General features: G+C 42.1%; 1 protein-coding gene and 1 non-coding gene across 15 annotated transcripts in view; both read left to right on the top strand.

Moving 5' to 3' along the window:
* Positions 1-19,264, top strand: part of CALD1 (caldesmon 1) — a 203,496-nt gene that overhangs the window by 134,769 nt on the left and 49,463 nt on the right. For 2 of the 14 annotated variants that reach the window (XM_072964435.1, XM_072964434.1), the window contains exon 1: positions 3,281-4,091. The exons of 10 other annotated variants lie outside the window; for them this stretch is intronic. In XM_072964435.1, the coding sequence (XP_072820536.1) occupies positions 3,811-4,091 (281 nt within the window). In that variant the 5' untranslated portion in view covers positions 3,281-3,810. Of the gene's footprint in view, positions 1-3,280; positions 4,092-19,264 lie in introns of those variants that run through there. 2 more of the 14 variants (XM_072964436.1, XM_006216787.4) reach the window with 2 other exon arrangements.
* Positions 8,732-8,872, top strand: LOC116278986 (U4 spliceosomal RNA). Its single transcript, XR_004188330.1, has one exon. It is a non-coding gene; the product is annotated as a U4 spliceosomal RNA (small nuclear RNA).

Genomic DNA, 19,264 nt, shown 5'->3' with positions numbered 1-19,264 from the left:
CATTAACAAAGACATGATGGGCAAGGAGAGGCAAGGAAAAGATGTCACTGGACAGTAGGAAGCAGAGGAAAGAGGGAAGAGGACTTTATAATTTCTGCAAAAGGAGATAGAAAAAGGGAGAATTATTTCATGGGATTTCTTAGGGAAGATCCATTGAAAACAGTATCACAGGAAAATACGAAGTAATATAGTTTAAGTGAACATGTTCAATGCCATTGTGGGGTGGGGAGGAGGGCTCAGTGCCCTCAGCTGTGGAGGAAGCACTATTAGGGGCCAAGGGAAAGGAGGAAAGAGGCTCAGCCTGCAAATATGTGGTTAACCCCTTCACTTCTGCTGCTCTCCACCCCGTGGTGGGCTGCTTTCCAGGCAGGATCTTTGGCCTCATTCTAAGAGCGTAGGTCTTTGAATTTCATTGTAGGAAAATTTTTCTTCAAGAACCTTTAGAAAAAATCCCCTTTAAATTACTTGAACAATTGCCTCTCATGTGAATGGACTTCTTTTGGGTTTAAGTTGCATTTCTTTAGGAAGTGAATGGCTGTGTGTGTGTGTGTGTGTGTGTGTGTGTGTGTGTATCTTAAGTGCATTAGGGCAGTCAGCAGGGCACTTCCCAAATACCTCTCTTTTCCTTGGGGGATTGCTCCAAGGTAGAAGCTATTCTTAAACAACCATTGCAGACTATAAAGTCTGGAACAGATCATATGGCCCAGTCTGCTACTACCATGAAGTAAAGTTATTTTTTAATCATATTTTGTTAATAAAGGACCACCCTGTGGTGTGAGCTATTTCTTTCTATAGCACCGACCTCCCTCAAACCTTTCCAGCACAGAATCTCTTTGATGAAAAATTAAACAAAGTATCCAGAAATGGAGGGTGCTCTCAGTAATTTGAGAGTGGCCCAGACTTTCATTTCCCCTATAAAAGTCTCCTGAAATATCACATGTGTGACACCTACTCTCTTGCTGAAGGATGACTGGCCCGGATGTTCATAGTGCCAATGAATGATCATTGCTTCAGTTCTCAGAGACACCAGTTCTGGAAGCTGGACTCTGAGCACGTGTGTCTGTGCTACACAGTGAAAGTACACATGCCTGCTGATCTCAGCTGGAACAGACATTGTTTACAAATTACCTTTTGCTATGTTCTTCCTAATTCCTCTCACCTTGCCTCTGCAGCTCCGGGGCATCTGGACCTTAGGGGGCTACCTGGAAGCAGCTGCCTACCCTGGCCCTGCTCACATCTCATGATTCTCTTAACTACCTGCCTCTCAAATGCATCCAAGCTCACTTTCATTGTCCTTTGTGCTCTTCCTGTTTCCCACTGGGATTCTACCCAGGCCCAAGACGCACTTCTCCCTTCACTATTGCCATGCCAGTATCCTTTTAGGTAGCAGGAGTTAGGAATTCTGTTAGCATTATCAACTGAAGACAGACAGCTAGTTCCCAAACGCATTTCACCAATAACAAGGGGCCAACTAAAAGTGTGCATGATTCCCCTCTTTCTATCTTTACAACTAGGAAATAAGCTTGGTGGATATCTTTTATACAGCTGGCCATTAGCTGACTTTCAGTGCATGAATGTCAGCATGTTAGTGGAAGATTACTAAATTCTTGCTCTCCTCCGTGTGTGTGTGTGTGTGTGTGTGTGTGTGTGTGTGTGTGTGTGTAGTGAGAAAGACAGAGAGAGAGAGAGTCTGGGCTGGCCTGGAAGAACCACTGAATTTTTTCCAGGCTACTCCATTTTATGAGCTTATTCCGGATATGCCAAAACTATACTTGCCACCTCAGAACTGGAATAGGATTGGGAGCTGGGGGAAATCAGGAGGTGAAACATATTCCCAAGGTCAAATGAGTCCCAGAAGCAAACGTATTGGTTTCCTCTCATTGCTGTAATGAATAACCACAAACTTGATGGCTTAAAACAGCACAAACTTATTATCTATTGTTCTAGAGGTTCAAAGTCCAACACAGCTCTCACTAGGCTAAAATCAAGGTGTAGGCAGGACTGCATTCCTTTCTGGAAGCTCTAGGGGAGAAGCTGCCACATTCCTGGACTCCTGGCTTCATTCCTCTATCTTCAGCGCCAGCGAAGTCACCTCTCTGGCCATTATTCTATAGCCATATCTCCCTCTGACCTTAGCAAGAGAGGTTCATCTGACTTTAAACACCCATGTGACTAAGATGGAGCACATCTGGGTAATCCAGAATAATCTCTCCACCTCAGTGCCTTTAGCTTAATGACATCTGGAAGATCCCTTTTGCCATGTAAAATAACATGTTCACTAGTTCTGGGCATTAGGACATGGATGTCTTTGGAAGGGACATTATTCTACCTGCCACAGCAAATCACTGAATATTTTAATGGGACAACAGTTCAAAGAAAAAAATTTGGTAGAAAGAAGAGTAGCAAAATCACTTAGGACATGTGGCTATCATTGCTTTGGAGCAATAAACTCAAGCCAATTCAGTGAGTATTTTATTAAGGCTTCTTGTGTGATCTCTATTTTCATGAGTGTCTCATGTACTTTAAATAGTCAATATATGTTGAGTGATAGTGTATATAATCAAAGGGATATTTAAAGATATATATTCATCATGATATATGGAGATAATTAACTGAGGTTCATTAAACTATATTACTCTATAAACTATGACTTTGATGACAGCATAGTACTTAAGCAGGAAAACAACCAAAATTTTCTAGTTAGTTAAAGTGAAGAGATGATTTGATGTAACTAAATTAAACTTCTTTAAGTTGAGCAGACGAATGCTTGCTATAGTTCCTCTCCATGACACTGGGTGAACTTTTGAAATGCTCTGTGCTTCTGTGTCCGTGTTTGTGACATGAAGCCATAGATCTCAAAGATGTTTTTCATCCTATGAAGGATGTGAATCAATGTGTAAAGTTGATTCCTTCTCCTGCCATTTACCAAAAGAATCATCTTAATCTTACACTGTGGAGATCTGAGTTCTACTTATTTAACAGAAAGCCAGTCCCATAAATATCGTGGTGCCCCAGTAGTAGGCTGTTCATTGCTTCATAAGAGATGAAGAAACGTGTTCATATCTCAAGCCTAGACAGAGTGTCATCTCCGGACAGAATCAACACCACCCCTCCTGGAGGCTGGAATCTGGTTGCTTTCCAAGCTGTTGCTGACCAGGCTCCCTTGCCCAGCTAGGCTGATGAGATCAGCACACCAGAGTGCCGCGGGGGAGGCCAGGCCCCCTGTTGCAACATGCTCCTTAGGCTGCTGCCCTCATTTCACCAAACACTCTGTAACACACCACATCGCTGGTCCAGCCAGCTCTCTTCCCTTTGCCTTTGTGTGCATTTTTATATCATGCATCTTCCCCTGGATAAAAGGAATAAGGGGAGTTTCTCAGATTTGATTTCTCAGTGGGAACTGTTTGCTTTGGAAGCCACCTACACCAATGCTAATTGAGAACAGAGCCCAGAACCAGGGCCTGAGAACTGCACCCGGATGAACTTCTCGGTGGGCTGATTTCCGTTGATCTCTTCAGAGTTGGATTGTGTATACGAGTGATACCGTGATCAACTATTTTCCAAAAGGCTGAGCACATGGATCAGTGTCTTCCTATAACTAGCTCTCTACCGTGGAAGAATTATTTGTAATTGATCATATAAAGTCTTCATCTTCATGAAAGCTACTGGGGATCCTGGCCCCTACTGCCTGGTAATAACATTCCGGAAATCTCAAAGCAATCTGTGCCCTTTACAATCTAAACCTAAACAGGATGGGCCTCTATTAGAGAGATTACAGTAAAAAATAACAATCAGCTCTCTGATGATCCTATGCGGAGGGGAAGGGTGGGGAGGAGTAGATTTGGCAGAGGACAAGCCCAGACTTTCGTCACAGGGACAGACCAAAGTGTTAACACAAAGGGAGAACCCGGGAGCATCCCGCACACTGCATTTCAGCCACAGATAACATGGCTCCTCCGCGGGCCGAGTCCGCACCCTGACCGCCCCGAGGGTCTCAGCACCTCTGCTCCCCGCCCGCCGCCCCTTCCAGCTGCAGACATGCTCGGGGGATCCGGAACGCAGGGAAGACGCAGCCTCGCCGCGCTCTCCCAGTGAGTGTTCGCTTCACCTCTTCGGCTTTTCTTCTTCTTGTAAATTTTAAAATTAAAAAAAAATTTTTTTTTAATTGTGGGAGTGGGAGGAGAGAGGAGAAATCAGGAAGCAAAGGAGAGTAGTGAGTGTGTAAGTTTCAGACCTGTATGAAACTTTTGGCCTCAACTTGGTGCTGGTTCTAATTGGTTTTACTCGTTTCCATTTTTATGGTGGATTGTAGACCATTTGTGGGAGGGTTTATACCTAGGCACAGGGCTTTATTATTCTAAATACTGATCCAGCATCGTGTTTCTAAAGATCTGCTGTTAATTTAGACCTGAGCCCTCTGCTGGGAGTGATCCCTCCGCAGGGCTCAGAGACTTTGGCTAAAGCACACATTGCCCAATCCCTACGGTCAACAACCCAAAGCCCTTAATACGCTGACCATCTAACTGTGACAGAGCAAGACCGAGCGCACATGCTATTGATCAGAGAACTGCCCAGATACTAGGCTTCGAAGCTGAGGCTCCTGGCATCCTGGAATGTTAAAGCTGGAGGGGCCCCCAGGGTTGTTTGCTGCAGTGCCCTCCTGCCGTAGACAGGGAAACGGAACCCAGAGGGGCAACTCAACTTACCCAAAGCCAAACCACAGTCGGGAGCAGGGAAGCCAGTGTCTCTGGACTCGCAGGCAAGGGCCCTTTTCATGTTGGCGTTTATGAGGTTTGGAAAACAACACTGGGTGTTGGGAAAAGGTACTGCACGAGAGTAAGACACCAGATGGCCTTTCAGTAAATCTGTCCCATTTTTGAGAGTTTTGGCATCAATTCAACATGACAGTTGTTCCAGTTGTTCCAGCGTTTGTGCAACAGTCCATCAAATAAACAGGAACTCAACGGGGTCCTAAAAACGAGAACCACGCTGTTTTTTAGTTGGATAACCAGTTTCTGTGATCGTTCGCGTGTGAGAGCATAAAGGGGTATTAGAGGTTGTCTGTACGGTCCAGTGGTTATCAAACTGGTTGGGGTTTGTGTTTGTTTTTTTAGCGAATTTACCGTTACAAGGAATTCTGTTACATAAAGGGGATGTTCTCACTAAATAGGTGGTTTTAGATCTCGAGCTTCTCATCCCTCCTGCACTCCCCGGTACCCCACCCCACGCCTCTCTACCCCACCGCACCCTACCCACTCCGCCAAAACTTCTTTGAAATCCTAGGTCTCCATGAAACTTCGAAACCCCGATCTTGTTTAATGCCTTCATTTCAGATGAGGAACCTGTGGCACATGGGGTGAAGGGTTTGCCCAGTGTTCGCAGCTGGTCAACAACAGAGCCTGGAATGCAGGGCAAGGGGCCCAGCCTGCTATGTGTGTGTGTGTGTGTGTGTGTGTGTGTGTGTGTGTGTGTGTGTGTGTGTGTGTGAATTCCTGGTTCTGAGTTTTTCCTACTCCATCATGCTCATGGTTCTGTCAGTTTACTTTCTCTGTGACTCTCACCCTTCTCCACTCATTCTGTCATTTCCTGAATTTCAACAGTTATTGCCTCCCACCTGGATGACTGCAGTTGCCTCCTATCGGGTCCTGGCTTCTGTCTCTCTCCCCTTTCTGATCCTGTCCCCTCCTTCCCTCCCATCCCCCACCTTTGAAGATACAGCGCACTCTCCTTGACATGGCATTCAAAGTTCTCCACAGTCTGCCTTTACTATCCCTTCCCATTCTGAGCTCCCCCTGCTGCGACCAGAGCAGATCTCTAGCTATTCCCCAAACACATCATATACAAGCCACCTCCGTTCCTTGGCTCACTCTGTTTCCTACGTGGGGAACACCCTGTGTGCCTCGGTCTCCTCATCTGAAGTGGAGGCATTAAGCAAGATCGGGGGTTTCTGAAGTGTTCCATGGAGACCTTGGGTTCCATTAAGAGTTACATTTCTCATAAAGAATTATCTTAAGGATGAAAAAGTTTTGTTGTTTTGTCACATTTTGTAATAAATGTGGAAGGCTATATAAATTTTTAAACCATGGAATCAAAGAAACGTAGGAAATTATTTAGTTCATCCCACTGTTTTCTGAGGAAACTAAGTTTAAAACATTCAGGGAAATAAATGATTGGCATAATTGTATAAGATGCAGAAGAAATGCACATAAAATGTTCAGGTTGTAAAAAGTTTAGGAATATCTGGTTTATTCATTCTTATTAGGGGAACATAGCATTACAATTTCCAGCATGCTAAATTTAAAAAAAATTGATGAAAATTATGCCTTTCCTTTCTTCAAAACAGATATTATAGTACATTTGAAACACTTCCCAATTGCTGAGAATTGTCATTATGAATATAGATTTTTAAATCATGCTGTGAAACAGTGGTATTTCAGTGGATACAACTCCCATCCAAAAATGGTCCGATTATTGTATGTTGTCCTCCATCTTATTTATTTATTTTCTCTCTCCTAATTGCTCTTAACACATGCAACTCTAGCTTTTCCACTCTGTAATCTGCTGTAGCCAAGGCTATCAGGAATCCCCATTTGTTAGAATTATGTTCAAGAGAAAAGTCAACCATCTGGGTAGAGGAGCATTGAGGAGCCCTCTCTGTTACAAAGTAAAGGGCATGTGCATTTTGTGCCTGTTGGTTTGTATACCACACTGGCCATTTTGGCTCACTCTTGGGTTCAAAGATTGGCTTTAAATGATGGACTTTACTGGACCTTTTATCTGGTGAAAGGTGAAATTATAAGGATGAAATTACTACTTGCTGTTAATGGATAAAAAATAAGAAAGAATGGCAGAGAAACAGGTAATTGTGCTTTGCGTGGATGGGGCACTCTATGCTGGTGATATTGCTGGATTGCTCCTTCAATGGTGACTATACCAAATCTTTCTGGAGGTGGTCCCAACTTTCTGCAGGTTGTCTCCCTGGCCACCTGGCCACAAGCACATTGTCCAGTGCCTGGTGGCCACAGGCCTTTCTTTCCCTCCTGGCTGATGCTATTTGCATTGCTTACTCCTCTTTCCCTCTCCTTACCTCTGACTTATTCCAATCCTTGACATGCGCCCTCACTTCATGCGGCTTCTCCCATCCCTCCCAGTCCACTAAAAATGGCTTTGCAGAAGCAGGTCTGGCTGTGGTAAGAGAAATAGGGGCTGGGGAGGTGCTCCTCTGCCATCTGGAGGCTAATTTGCCCCTGACATTTCTAAGGGGACCAGCCAGGATGTCTTTTTCCCCATAGAAATGCAGCTTCAGTTCTCGATACTAGCTTCAGATAGATCCTGGGTTTTAAAAGGTGGCTGTGGGCTGGCCTGAGATCCCGACTGTCGTGTATAATAATGTTTGAAGTTCCAATAACCAATTTGCAAATTAAGGTTTTGGAAACAAGCTTTTCATAAATGTTAGGACTGCCTGAATTCATTTCCAAGCCTAATTGAATTTTTAAGAGGAGCCTTTAAAAATCTGTAAACCTCACTCATTTCCATGCATTCATTCAACAAATATTCATTGAGGGCTTCCTGTGCCAGTTAGTGCTGCCGGACTAGGCACTAAGAATATAAAAAAGTACAAAGCACAGGCTCCAGCTTCAAGATTATCTGGTCTTTAACTCCCACCCACTGCAGGAATTTTCTTTCAGCCCTCCCCCCACACCCACCACCCAACATTTGTACATCCCCAGGTTCATTTAGGGCTGTGGCTGCCATCAGAGCGCTCCAGATACGTGATATCGGCGTTTGCTACATCAGTGTTTCCCTTTGATCCTTGGAAAAAAATACAGGTTTCTTTTAACTTATACTTCAGTGTAAACTTAAGTATAATAAACTTAAGTTTATTCTGTGACTCAGTATTATGTGTACACACACACACACACACACACACACGAATATGTATTTGCAACAAATATTTTGCAAAACAAGGCTCACTTTTGTTATGTACAATGCTCTCTGATACTTTCTTTTTTTCAAGTTGTACTACAGATTTTTTTTCAGCTTTATTAAGGTATAATTGACAAATAACATTGTCATATATTTAAAATGTACGTGATGATTTGATTTATCTGTACATTGTGAAAGGATCCCCACCTCTCATATTTACCTTTTTTTTTCACTTTCTTTCTTTTTTGGGGAGAACACCTAAGTTCTACTCTCCTAGCATATTTCAGTTATACAATACTGTATTATCAACTATAGTCACCATGTTATACATTAGATCCTTAAATCTTATAACTGGAAATTTGTACTCTTTTACCAGCCTCTCCCTACTTCTCCCACCCTCCAACCCTTAGCAATCACCACTCTAGTTTAATTTTTTTTTAATTCCACATAGAAGTGATATCATGCAGTATTTGTTTTTCTCTGTGTAGCTTATTTTTTTAGCACAGTGCCCTCCATAGATTCATCCATGTTGTTCCCAGTGGTGGGATTTCCTTCTTTCTAAAGGCTGAATAATATTCCATGTTATTATGTATATGTTATTCCATATTTATGTATATGTTATATAGTGTGTGTGTGTGTATATCCATTTGTCTGTTGACGAACACTTAAGTTGTTTCCGTACCTTGGCTATTGTGAATAATGCTGCAATAACATGAGAGTACGGATATCCCTTTGCGATAGTGATTTAGTTTACTGCCCCCTGCTATTTTCTACATTTTTTATTTCATTAAATACTGCTAGTCATAACTTTGCACAGTGGCAGTATCACAGCCAGTGAGGTTTATCCAAGGACTAGTTATTGCTAATTGAAAACTTTTCCCCGTGCCCCACCGTGATGACTTGAAATATAGTCCACATTGGCAATTTTTGACAGTCTCTATGAAGACTGAAAAAAAAATGCTAGTTATAACCTACTAAGTCAATTAACCACTGAACATATTCCATAATCTTGGTATCCCTGGCCCCTACCTTTCTGAGCAGCGTAGGAAGCTGTGCTAGTGACCGCACTGGCTACCTGCTGGAGGGATCAGCCTGGAGGTTTAAGAAGAAGCTTTTCAGGTGGGAATCAGAGGGTCTAGATTCTGATCTAACTCCTTCAGTAATCAGGGCCGTGGTCTCCAGGAAGCCACTTTATCTCACTGCAACACAGCTGAAAGGTGCAGATGCTCATGCCTGCTCCATGTAACTTGCAGGGCAGTAAGACACCCACTATGATGCGTTAAGGTATACGGGAGAAAACTAAGTACAAAACAAACGCAAGCTATTATTAAATAGCCTTATTTTCTCTAATTAAAATTTAATATCCGGAACAACTTGGAGAGACTATTTGTTTTTTATGGAGTTGGGGAAAGATCCTTGCATGGGCTGTAATATTATGCAACTTCGCAATGAAAAATCTCAGAGTGGCATTTGTTTGTGATGTTGTAACTAGGTTTAACAAGCTCAGCCAGATCATCCTCTCTCCTCCGCCCTTAAATGCTTTTCCCTGATTGTAAAATCAAGGAAGCAACTAGGTGGTCGGTGGGTTTTTAACTCATGAGCTAATTTACGAAGGAGCGTGCTTTGCCTGATAGTATCTGCTCTAGCCTACTGGACTGATAAATGCTCGTTTCCACTGTTTTTAAGACTACTTTTTATTAAAAACAACTGACATTAAATGAAAGTAACTAGCAAAGATGAGATAACTTTATGAAGAAGGGTTTGAAATAATAAACTTCTAGAGAAAAATAGTACTCTTCTCACTGATCTTCCACGTTGTCTTTATAACCTTACCATAAACCTCATCTCACACAGGCGTTGATTAGAATGCTTCTTTCAAGTCCTGATAGTCCTATTTAGGGCCTGGTATTTTAGGCTGACGTTTTCTATGCTGATGAATTCCTGTTTAGGGCCAAACCCACGCTAGACATTTGCCTCTTCCTGGCCAGCTCTGCCTGCTTCATTAGCCCTCCTTGTCTTTATCTTTCCATGACTTCTGATCCTTACAAAGAACATCATACTCATCTTTTCTAGAATTCTATTCTCCAAACCACTGTACCTTTCATTTTGTATGTAACAGAGATAATACAAAGTCATAATAATAAAATAAAGACTCTATTCACCCAAAAGAGAAGGAAATAAATTTGCCATTTTTGCTTTCTGAAGAGTGAAGACATTCTTTACACAGGCCAGCAATACCCCACCAGAGGCCACAGTTCATAATTACCCTGCATAGTTTCCAGGGGAAAGTACATAAAATGCATAAAACTTAAGCAGTTTTTTCAACCTAGCTGTAATGTGATTTCATGATATTTGTAGCTTTTGTGTAATTTCCACAGCTATTTAATAAATAAACTTTTTAATGAATAAATTAAGGCCCAAAGTGGCGTAGGTACACTAAACTTTTGGAGCAGAAGAGATGGCTTTAGAGAGGAACCGACTGCTCACCTCTGCCTTCTTAGGTCGCCTTTCTGGGATGAAGCAGCACTGCTGGTTGGGGAAAAGGGTCTCAGTACTCTTTCTACTGACCAGACCTACTTTTCCGAGCACTAAATGGGCACATTTTTTGACAGATGAGAAACTAGAGCCAGGTATCCTGACTCCCACATCTGTATTTGGACCTCAGTTGTTGCTAAATGTATGACTTGAGCAGGTCTCTTGATTTCGCTGGGCCTGAGTTTCTTCATCTGTTGGTGGGGAAAGTGTTACATCTGTCTTGCAGGTTTAGTGAAAATGAAAGGAAGCAGTATGTGAAAGTGTGGAAACCACAGTGGATGTTTATCAGTGTGAAATGTTCTACCTTCGTCTTTCCTGTGAGCACTCCCCTTCCTAAAGACCCCAGAAGAGAAATGGCTTGATATCTTATGCCAACAAAGTGACTGATGCTGAGGTGAAAGGCAGATGAATTGTTTGTAATTGATGTGTGTTCAAAAAATCCATCTACTTCAGAAAAATCAGAGGATCTCTTCATCCAGATTTTAGTTGTTCCATTTACTTCCTGCTTAAAAATGGTAACCCATACTGCTATAATTTGGATAACTCTGAAGTTAAAAGAAAGTTGCTAAAAATAGGCTTTGGGGGCAAAATATAAAATTATTGCTTTTCCTCGTTGGCCTAAACCAGACACATAATAAAGGAGGATGTAGTGAGAAGTAGGAATTTGTTTGCCAAAGACTTAGATGCTACCAATCTTTAAGTAGTCTTGATGGGTAAGGAGAGTATAAATTAAGAATATTAACTTTGAAATACAGATAAAGTTGGACTCATCCTAGTCACGTCATCTTCTTAATTGTGTGCCCTTGAGCTAATTACTTAACCTCACTGAGTTTCTCAGTTTATTCATCCATAAAAAGAGGAAAATATATGTAAAGTGGTTAGCACAGTGCCTGACACTTAGTAAGGGGTCAAAAAGATGTGTGTGGGGTGATTAACAGTGATATTTAATTGGCATTAGCTAGATGCCTAGGGGATGAATCTGAGGTAGCTTCCAGGGAATTACAAAAGCATGAGTGACTGTGATGGGTTGTATTAGCCTCCTAGGTTTGTTATAACAACGTACCACAAATTGAGTGTCTAAGAACAACAGAAGCTCGCTGTCTTATGGTTTTAGAGGCTACAAGTCTGAAGTCAAGGTGTCGGCAGGACCATGCTCTCTCTGAATCCTGTAGGGAGAGGATTCATCCTTGCCTTTTCTGGATTCTGGTAGCCCCAGCCATGCTTTGGTTTGGGGAAGTATAGCTTCAAAGCTTCCTTACTTCACATGACATTCTCCCTAGGTCTTTATGCATCATATTCCCTCTGTCTCTGTGTCCAAATTTCCCCTTTTTATAAGGACAGTAGTCATTTTGGATTGGAGCTCACCCTAATGACCTTATCTTAGCTTGATTACATCTTGATTCTAAATAAGGTCACATCCTGAGTCACTGGGGTTAGGACTTCAACGTATTTTTGGAGGTGACACAATTCCACCCATAATATGAGTATACAGAGTTCCTAGAGTTAAATGCAACAAACCTGGCCCTTACCTCTACATTTTAAAGTTTGCTGAGGTCTCCACAAGTTAAGCAAACCTTATGCATCCTGGGGAGGCCGAATGTGGAAATGATATTCTGATGTTTTTAGCTGAGTAGTGGATACTTCCTGATCACAAAAGGACAGAAGCTCCTCGGACTCAAGCATCAGCGGGCCTTCCTTTTAACCTCAGTGAGTGGAGGGCCCCCAGGAAGCATGTACAGTCTCTACTCACCTCAAGGGAAACAGCGCTGAAATCATAGATTGGACCTTCCCAGGCCTTTATGGGTTAGTCTCACGGGAGGGATTTGTTTTCCACGTATTCTCCCTTCCCTGTATATGTGTTTAATCATTGTGACCCAGGGAAGCATTACAAGTCTGTCTGTCTTAGATCTGAAGACTTGCAGGCTGGGAGGGAGAGCCTGTAAAACATTCGTTCCACCCAGGGAATGGAGGCTCTGTCAAACTGCTACCCCAGGAGCTTAAAGAAGGCGAGTTTTATGAGCCCAGGTAAATCTGGAGCTACAGGTAAATCTCAAACCAGGATGCGCAGGTACCAAGGGAGCAAAAGGAACACAGCAAAGGTGAAAACTGAGCATAGGAGGGGGTGAAATTACAAGTTACAAGAGGAGGTATCTTAGTAAATCCAATGGCCTGCTGGTTAAACGTAATGAACCACTCCCCTAAATAAATTGTAGAAGGTGCTAGAAATTGTTGGGAGGAAAAAAGACTGACAAAGTAGAACCGTTCCACCCTTAAACTGAGTACGGTGTCCGTTTCTTAGGCCGTCACAAAGTACTACATACCCAGTGTCTTAACCTAATAGGCAGGATTGTTCCCTTCTGAGGCTCGTGAGGGAGAATCTGTTCCAGGGCTCTCTCCTAGCTTATTTTGGTTTACTGGCCATCTCTGACCGTCCTCGGCATGTGCATCCATCACTCTAATCCTCTGCCTTCACGTGGCATTCTCTCTGTATTTCTTCACAGAGTACCTTCCATGCATGCCTGTTTCCATGTCCAGATTTCCCCCTTTTTATAAGGACACCAGTCCTATTGGATGAGGACCCACCCTAGTGACCCGTCATAACTTGATTACCTCTGTAAAGGCCTTATTTCCACATAAGATCACATTCTGAGGGAGTCAGTTAGGTCATCTACCAACCTGTTATTTTTAGAGGACACTATTCAACTCATAACAAATACTGAAAGATTTAAAGTGCTTTAATGTGACATTTCATAGTTTAATTCATAAGCAATAAATGGGATAATTTTCTTGTACAATTAAAGTCCCAGCTGGGAGGGGAGGGAGGGTATAGCTCAGAGGTAGAGCGCATGCTTAGCATGCACGAGGTCCTGGGTTCAATCCCCAGTACCATAGTACCTCCATTTAAAAATAAATAAATAAATAAACTAATTGCCTCCCTCCCTCTCCCCCAACAACAATAAAAAAAACTTAATAAAATAAAATGCCAGCTGGCTGAAGGGTCCTGGGGCAGTGACAGGCTATCTGTCTAAAGCCACACCGGTACCATTCAGAGCCAGCCTCTGTGTGTAAGAGCTCTGAACCATCATTTCTCTGCTAAGTTTGGGTGTTAAGCCAGCTCCAAAGAAGAACAGAAAAGGGGATCATCCTCTTCCTGTAGGATATGTGCATTGCCTGGCATGAGAAGATAGAGCTGTCTGATGATAAATTTCCATCTACATTTCAGTGAGACGTGGCATGGATTAAGAGAGGGACAGAGAAATTGAGAGCTAAAAGGCATTCCATTTATTGCACATTTTTAGCCACTACTCTTCCTCTCCACACTCCACTCCTCTAAAAAAGAAAGACAGGGACAAGGTAGTCAACAGAGGAAGAATAAGAGCATACCAACAAAAGATAGTAATTTTTTCCTACATTTGTTCTGCATTTCTCAGGCTTCTCTGATTTTAATATTCTCAATGAAAAGGTATTTAAGATCCTTGACTTTGAAAAATATTTCTGCCCAGTTCTCCTCTTCATGCTTGGAAATAGCATCCCTTGGAAGACATAAAAGCACTGTGCCAATTTCCCATATGATGAGGAGGAGGAAGAGAAGGATGATGATACAACTAATAGTAACAAAATAGTAATAAACTCATAGTACTTAACTATATGGCAAGCACTGTTCTAAGTACTTTACAAATATGAGTTTATTTAATTCTTCAACAGCACTACAAGTTAAAATATCATTACCTCCATTTTACGGATGAGGAAAATGAGGCCAGAGAGGTTGACTCACTGGCCCGCCTCCTCCCTGCCTGGGAGTATGTAACGGCTGGCTTCTGGCTCCAGGCTGGCTCCTGGTGGCTCCCTTGCTTTCTCCAGCTTAACACTTAACGGATGTTATTCCCGGCCTGCACTTTCACAGCTCTAGCCTCTGGTCTCTGAGTGGGAGGAGCTGGCAGCACTTGTAATATGACATCAGATCCTGCTTGATGAGCAAGCTTCTCCCCTGGCAGAGCAGGGCCGGAGCGGGCAAAGGCGTGGTTTGGTGAGGGTCTGTGATCTTCCATGACCCTTTACCCTAAGTAACCAGCCCAGGGAGCTACATGCTGCTTCAAGGGCCCTCCAGAGAGGCAATGAGTGGACCTCTCCCCACAGTGGGAGACCTGGACTTCATAAAGCTAGCAACTCCTCTCATTTCATTGTTAATTCATATCACATGACTTTCTTACGCCAATGAAGAGAAAAGAAACCCAATACTTTTGCGCTTCTCCATATCTTAACTTCTAAGTCCTGCCTTGTCGAAGTCAAGAGAACTGAGACCTGGAAAGAAATGGGTATGCTATGTCGTCATTGTGCAAAGAGCCCAGACTTTGTAGTCTGCCAGACACGAGCTGAAATCCTGCGGGTGTAATCCTGGGCAAATGACTTGACTTCTCTGTGCCAGGTTTGTTCACCTAGACAGTCAAAGAGGAACCATCATGCCTATTCAGTGCTATTGTAAGGATTAGATGAGATGCATCCTGTCCATTGCCTGACACCTAACAAGTACAGGCATACCTCGTTATATTGCACTTCGCTTTTTGTAAAAAAATTTGTAAAAACACAGAGATACCGTGTTTTTTACAAATTGAAGTTTTGTAGTGATACTGCATTGAGCAAATCTATTGGTGCCATTTAATCAACAGCATTTGCTCAGTTGATGTCTCTGTCGCATTTTGGTAATCCTTGCAATATTTCAAACGTTTTCATTATCATTATATTTGTTATGGTGATCTGTGATTAGTGATCTTTGCTATTACTGTTATAATGTTTTGGCATTTTTAGCAATAAGGTATCTTTAATTAAGATATATACGTTGTATTTTAGACATAATGCTATTGGACAATTAATAGATCACGATATGGTGTAAACATAACTCTTACGTACAGTGGGAACCAAAAAATTTGTGTGACTCACTTTATTGTGATACTTGCTTTATCGTGTTGGTCTGTAACTGAACCTGCTGTGTCTCCGAGGTATGCCTGTACTGCACAAGTGGGAGTTATCACCATTAAGTAAGCTTCCTCGTTTTTAAAAACAATTTGTATATTTGCTTCACTCATTCAAAGTCAAGATCGGCTGGTCTAGTGCATTCTTCTTTTTTTATCAACAGTGTTATTATTTCAAATGGACAATGGCTGTTGTATTTGGCTTATTAGCCTTAGAAATGTTAAGCCTACAACTTTAACAAGGAGTCAAACTTAGCAGAGTTAGCGGCAGCCCAGCTTCAGAGGGCAGGGTGATTCCTGGGGCCTCTTACAGTCTCCCAGGGGCCAGAACACCTGTTGCTTAGAGGTCCCTGCTGGAACTTGAGGACTTCATTCCTCTCTGGTAGACTTCAGAGCTCCTTGTCTGAGCTGAATAGAACAATTCTGTGACATCTTTGAGATGGAAAAGAGCATCAGTCAGAAAAGTTCGAAATTATATTGATGTCCTGACTTTGTAAATAAGTCCCTCAGCTCCTCTGAGCCTGTTTCCTCCGCTATGAACCAGGAATGATGTTTGTGTCTACCTCATTGGCATTCTGAAGATCAAAGAAGAGCATGTAACATGATGGAAATGTTTTGTAAACTCTAGAAAGTTAGAATTGTAATTCGTTATTGTTTGGATGAATCTGAGTTCCTGAGTTGGCTCTGAAAACAGCTTAGCCACTAAACAGGATGGGATTAACAGGACAGCCTTGCTGACACAGATCATGACAGGACAGCATCTCGTTTTGACTTGGAAGCTGCTCCCAGTTGTGCTAGTGTCACACAGAAGAGCCTGATTTAAGCAGTGGTACATTGTGAGAACAGGAAGAAGGTGGTGAGCTAGGGCGAGGGTCAGAGCGTGGAGAGGGGACCCCTGTCGACAGGTGAGAAGCAGAAAGACAAAAAGGGGGCAGGGCTTTTATTTTGCTTCAGAATTAAAAAAAAAAAATGCAAATGACATCTCTAGGTTCAGGTTACTTCCTAGAGTTGGGATAGACCATCCAAGCCTGGTCCTTCTGGAGGTTAAGACCAGATACTCCTGATTAAACATATTCAACTCCCTGCAAGCATTCAACTTAAAATTTCCTTGACTGCATTTCTAACACCCTTCCCCCAAAAAAGTGCATATAAAAAATATTAGGGTTGTGTTTTTTTTGGTTTAGCCTTTAAAAAAATTTTTTTTAATCCAAAACCATAATTGTGGCTTACCAAGATGGATTCTCCTCCCCAGTGAGGATTTAATTTTTCCAGTCCCCTCCCTTGGTGCCTGTTACCCTCTGCTCATTTTTGATGAACTGCACATGTTGTAGAAACCACTCCTGGGCCTCAGACACAAGCAGTCTCCCTCGCCACTGCCAGTGTCCTAATAAGGGAATGAACGAGCTCTGATTGGTGAGGTAAGAGGAGTCAGGCGGTGCATGATATTTTTGCTGATTGAGGAGGATAAGGTGTGGTTTGGCAGGTACCCCGTTGGTTTGGCTGGCTCCCGAACTAGTTTTTTTTTTCCTTTTTCTCTTTTTACAGTTCAAATTCTGTAAAATAGACTCTAAGAATTGTTTTCTCACTTAAAGGTTAGCTGGGCTTTGAGAGTATCATCTTGACACAGATCATCCGTGATAGGGAAAAGATAGGAATCCTGAGTGATATGAAAGGAGGTTGAGGTTATGGCTAAATGCTCCCAGTTGCCAAGTCTGCTCCTCCAGGGGGGCTGTCACCAGAAGGAAGGTGGCATCAGACTTGGTCAGATTTGCTCATGGAGAGAACAAGGGGGTAGACCACTCAGTGTATTTAATCAATGTTTATTAAGTTTAAAAATGCTACCTGCACAACAATATTAAGTAACATCCACTTTCGGCTTGTAAATATTGATGTACCCCTATTTTAAAAAATAAGAGAAACAGAAAGAATGTTCTGGATCATAAGGACAAGTGGCCTCATCTATTTATTTCCACTCTGATCTCTAAATATTTGCCCATGACTCCTCTCTCCACTCTATTTTCTGAATGACCCTACACTGCCTTTCAACATGATTGCATCTGGCCCAGACTGTTCCTAAGTCACTCATTATGTATCAGTGTTTCTCAGCCCGGCTGCAGGCTAGAATCACTGGGGGTGTTTTCATGCCTGGATCATACTACCCACAGTGGGTCTGGTTTAATTGGTCTGGGACACAGCCTGGGCAGAAGGATTTTTAAAAGCTCCCGCAGGTGGTTCTGTGAGAACCACTGCTCTGAATGCATCCTCTGTTGTATCATCCAGCTCCCAGATGGCAGGGCCAGGCACTTTCTCTTTCTGACATTTTGAAACCTTGAAAGAAAATGCAATATGTATATGAAACGAGTTAGACAGGTTTCTTCTCAGGTTGGTAAGTTCAGTTCAGTTGTTTTAAACCTAACAGTAGAGAATTGTGCTTTCAACCAAAATCAACTTCTAGACACATGGGTATTGTTTGAACTTTATTTTCCACGCATGTAAGGAGTGAAGTTCTCTGCCAAGTAGTCGAAAAACAGTGATTCCATTTCAAAGTCATAAATAATGAAGTTATGTTTTTAATGTTTTCTCTGTGTTCATGCAAGTTATTCATCTCTTAATATTTAATTTAGTTACTAAATGCTTCTTTACTTATTTGATTTTTAATATTAATCCAACTTTGCATTCTGAAACTGTGAAATTGCTGTCTTTAGCAAGGATAGGATGATATGACCGAGGAATTTTTAAAAAGTTACCATCCATCTTGAAAATAATAAGAGGATCTGAGAGTGTAGTACCAGCATGGAGAGAAGTTTTGAATTTTGGAAGAGTCTGGGATTAATTTGATATCCAGAATTACTCATTACTCTCAACTTCCTCACTGGAAATTTCATTACCAAAGGAGAAAAGTCATTTAGAAATTCAGGAGAACAGCCTGAGCTAGGAGTATAAATTAGAAAAGCATCACCTAAAAGTTGACTAACAAGTTATAAGAGTAGATGGGATTACCCAGGGCAGGTATGTTGAGTAAGAAAAGACTAGCATTGAGCAAGACACAAAGGAAACTACAAAATAAATTGTAGGCAGAGAGTTTCACAAAGGAAGGTATGATGAACCGTGTCAGAGACCTCTGTGAAGTCTAATAAAATGGGGTCTGCAAAGGGCCATGAGACAGTTCATTCCAAAGTATTGCCCTAGAACGTACAAGCCCGTAATTCTATGTCATTGGGGATTATGGCTCCTTATGTCTGGATCACAAATAGTCACCATATTGTTCTGAGACACTTAATAACCAAATTGAGCTGTTCTTTTTGGATGTTTTGATCAGGTGATCAAGTGATTAAGATGTCTGGAGGTAAAATAAATTCACTTCATTGGCCCCCTGTAGACACATCCCTAGGTGATTTTAGGTTAGCTACATGGTAGATGAAACTAATTTATAAACCTAACTCTAAAACCAAGTGTAAAAGTAACAGGACTGCTCACAATACAATGGAATTAGCTATTTATGGTTATCGTCATGATTTATCCCTTGAATTACAGAATCTGTTTTGACTAAAGCACATGAAAACATTTCTAAAGGACTGGCTAAGTCAAACTTGCTTAGTTTACCTACTTGTACTGAATTATTTTTGCTTTCCACAGACATTGCAAAGGGCCAAAACCAACACTAGGCTTGATGGTGAGAGGGGAGAGACTACGGAGAGTTATAAGGATGTTATAAGGGAAGATGACCCGGGAGGAGGAAGTTATGGTGGGGAGAGGCATGCACCAGAGTAAGAGGAAAACAAAGAGTTTCTGCTTTGCTTATGAGGCACGATGAGGCCCAAGCATGTGAAAGG

The sequence above is a fragment of the Vicugna pacos genome, chromosome 7 (assembly GCF_048564905.1).
Source record: "Vicugna pacos chromosome 7, VicPac4, whole genome shotgun sequence".
Classification (NCBI taxonomy): Eukaryota; Metazoa; Chordata; class Mammalia; order Artiodactyla; family Camelidae; genus Vicugna; species Vicugna pacos.
Note: the sequence above shows the minus strand (reverse complement) of the source record. Positions and strands in the feature narration are given on the sequence as shown.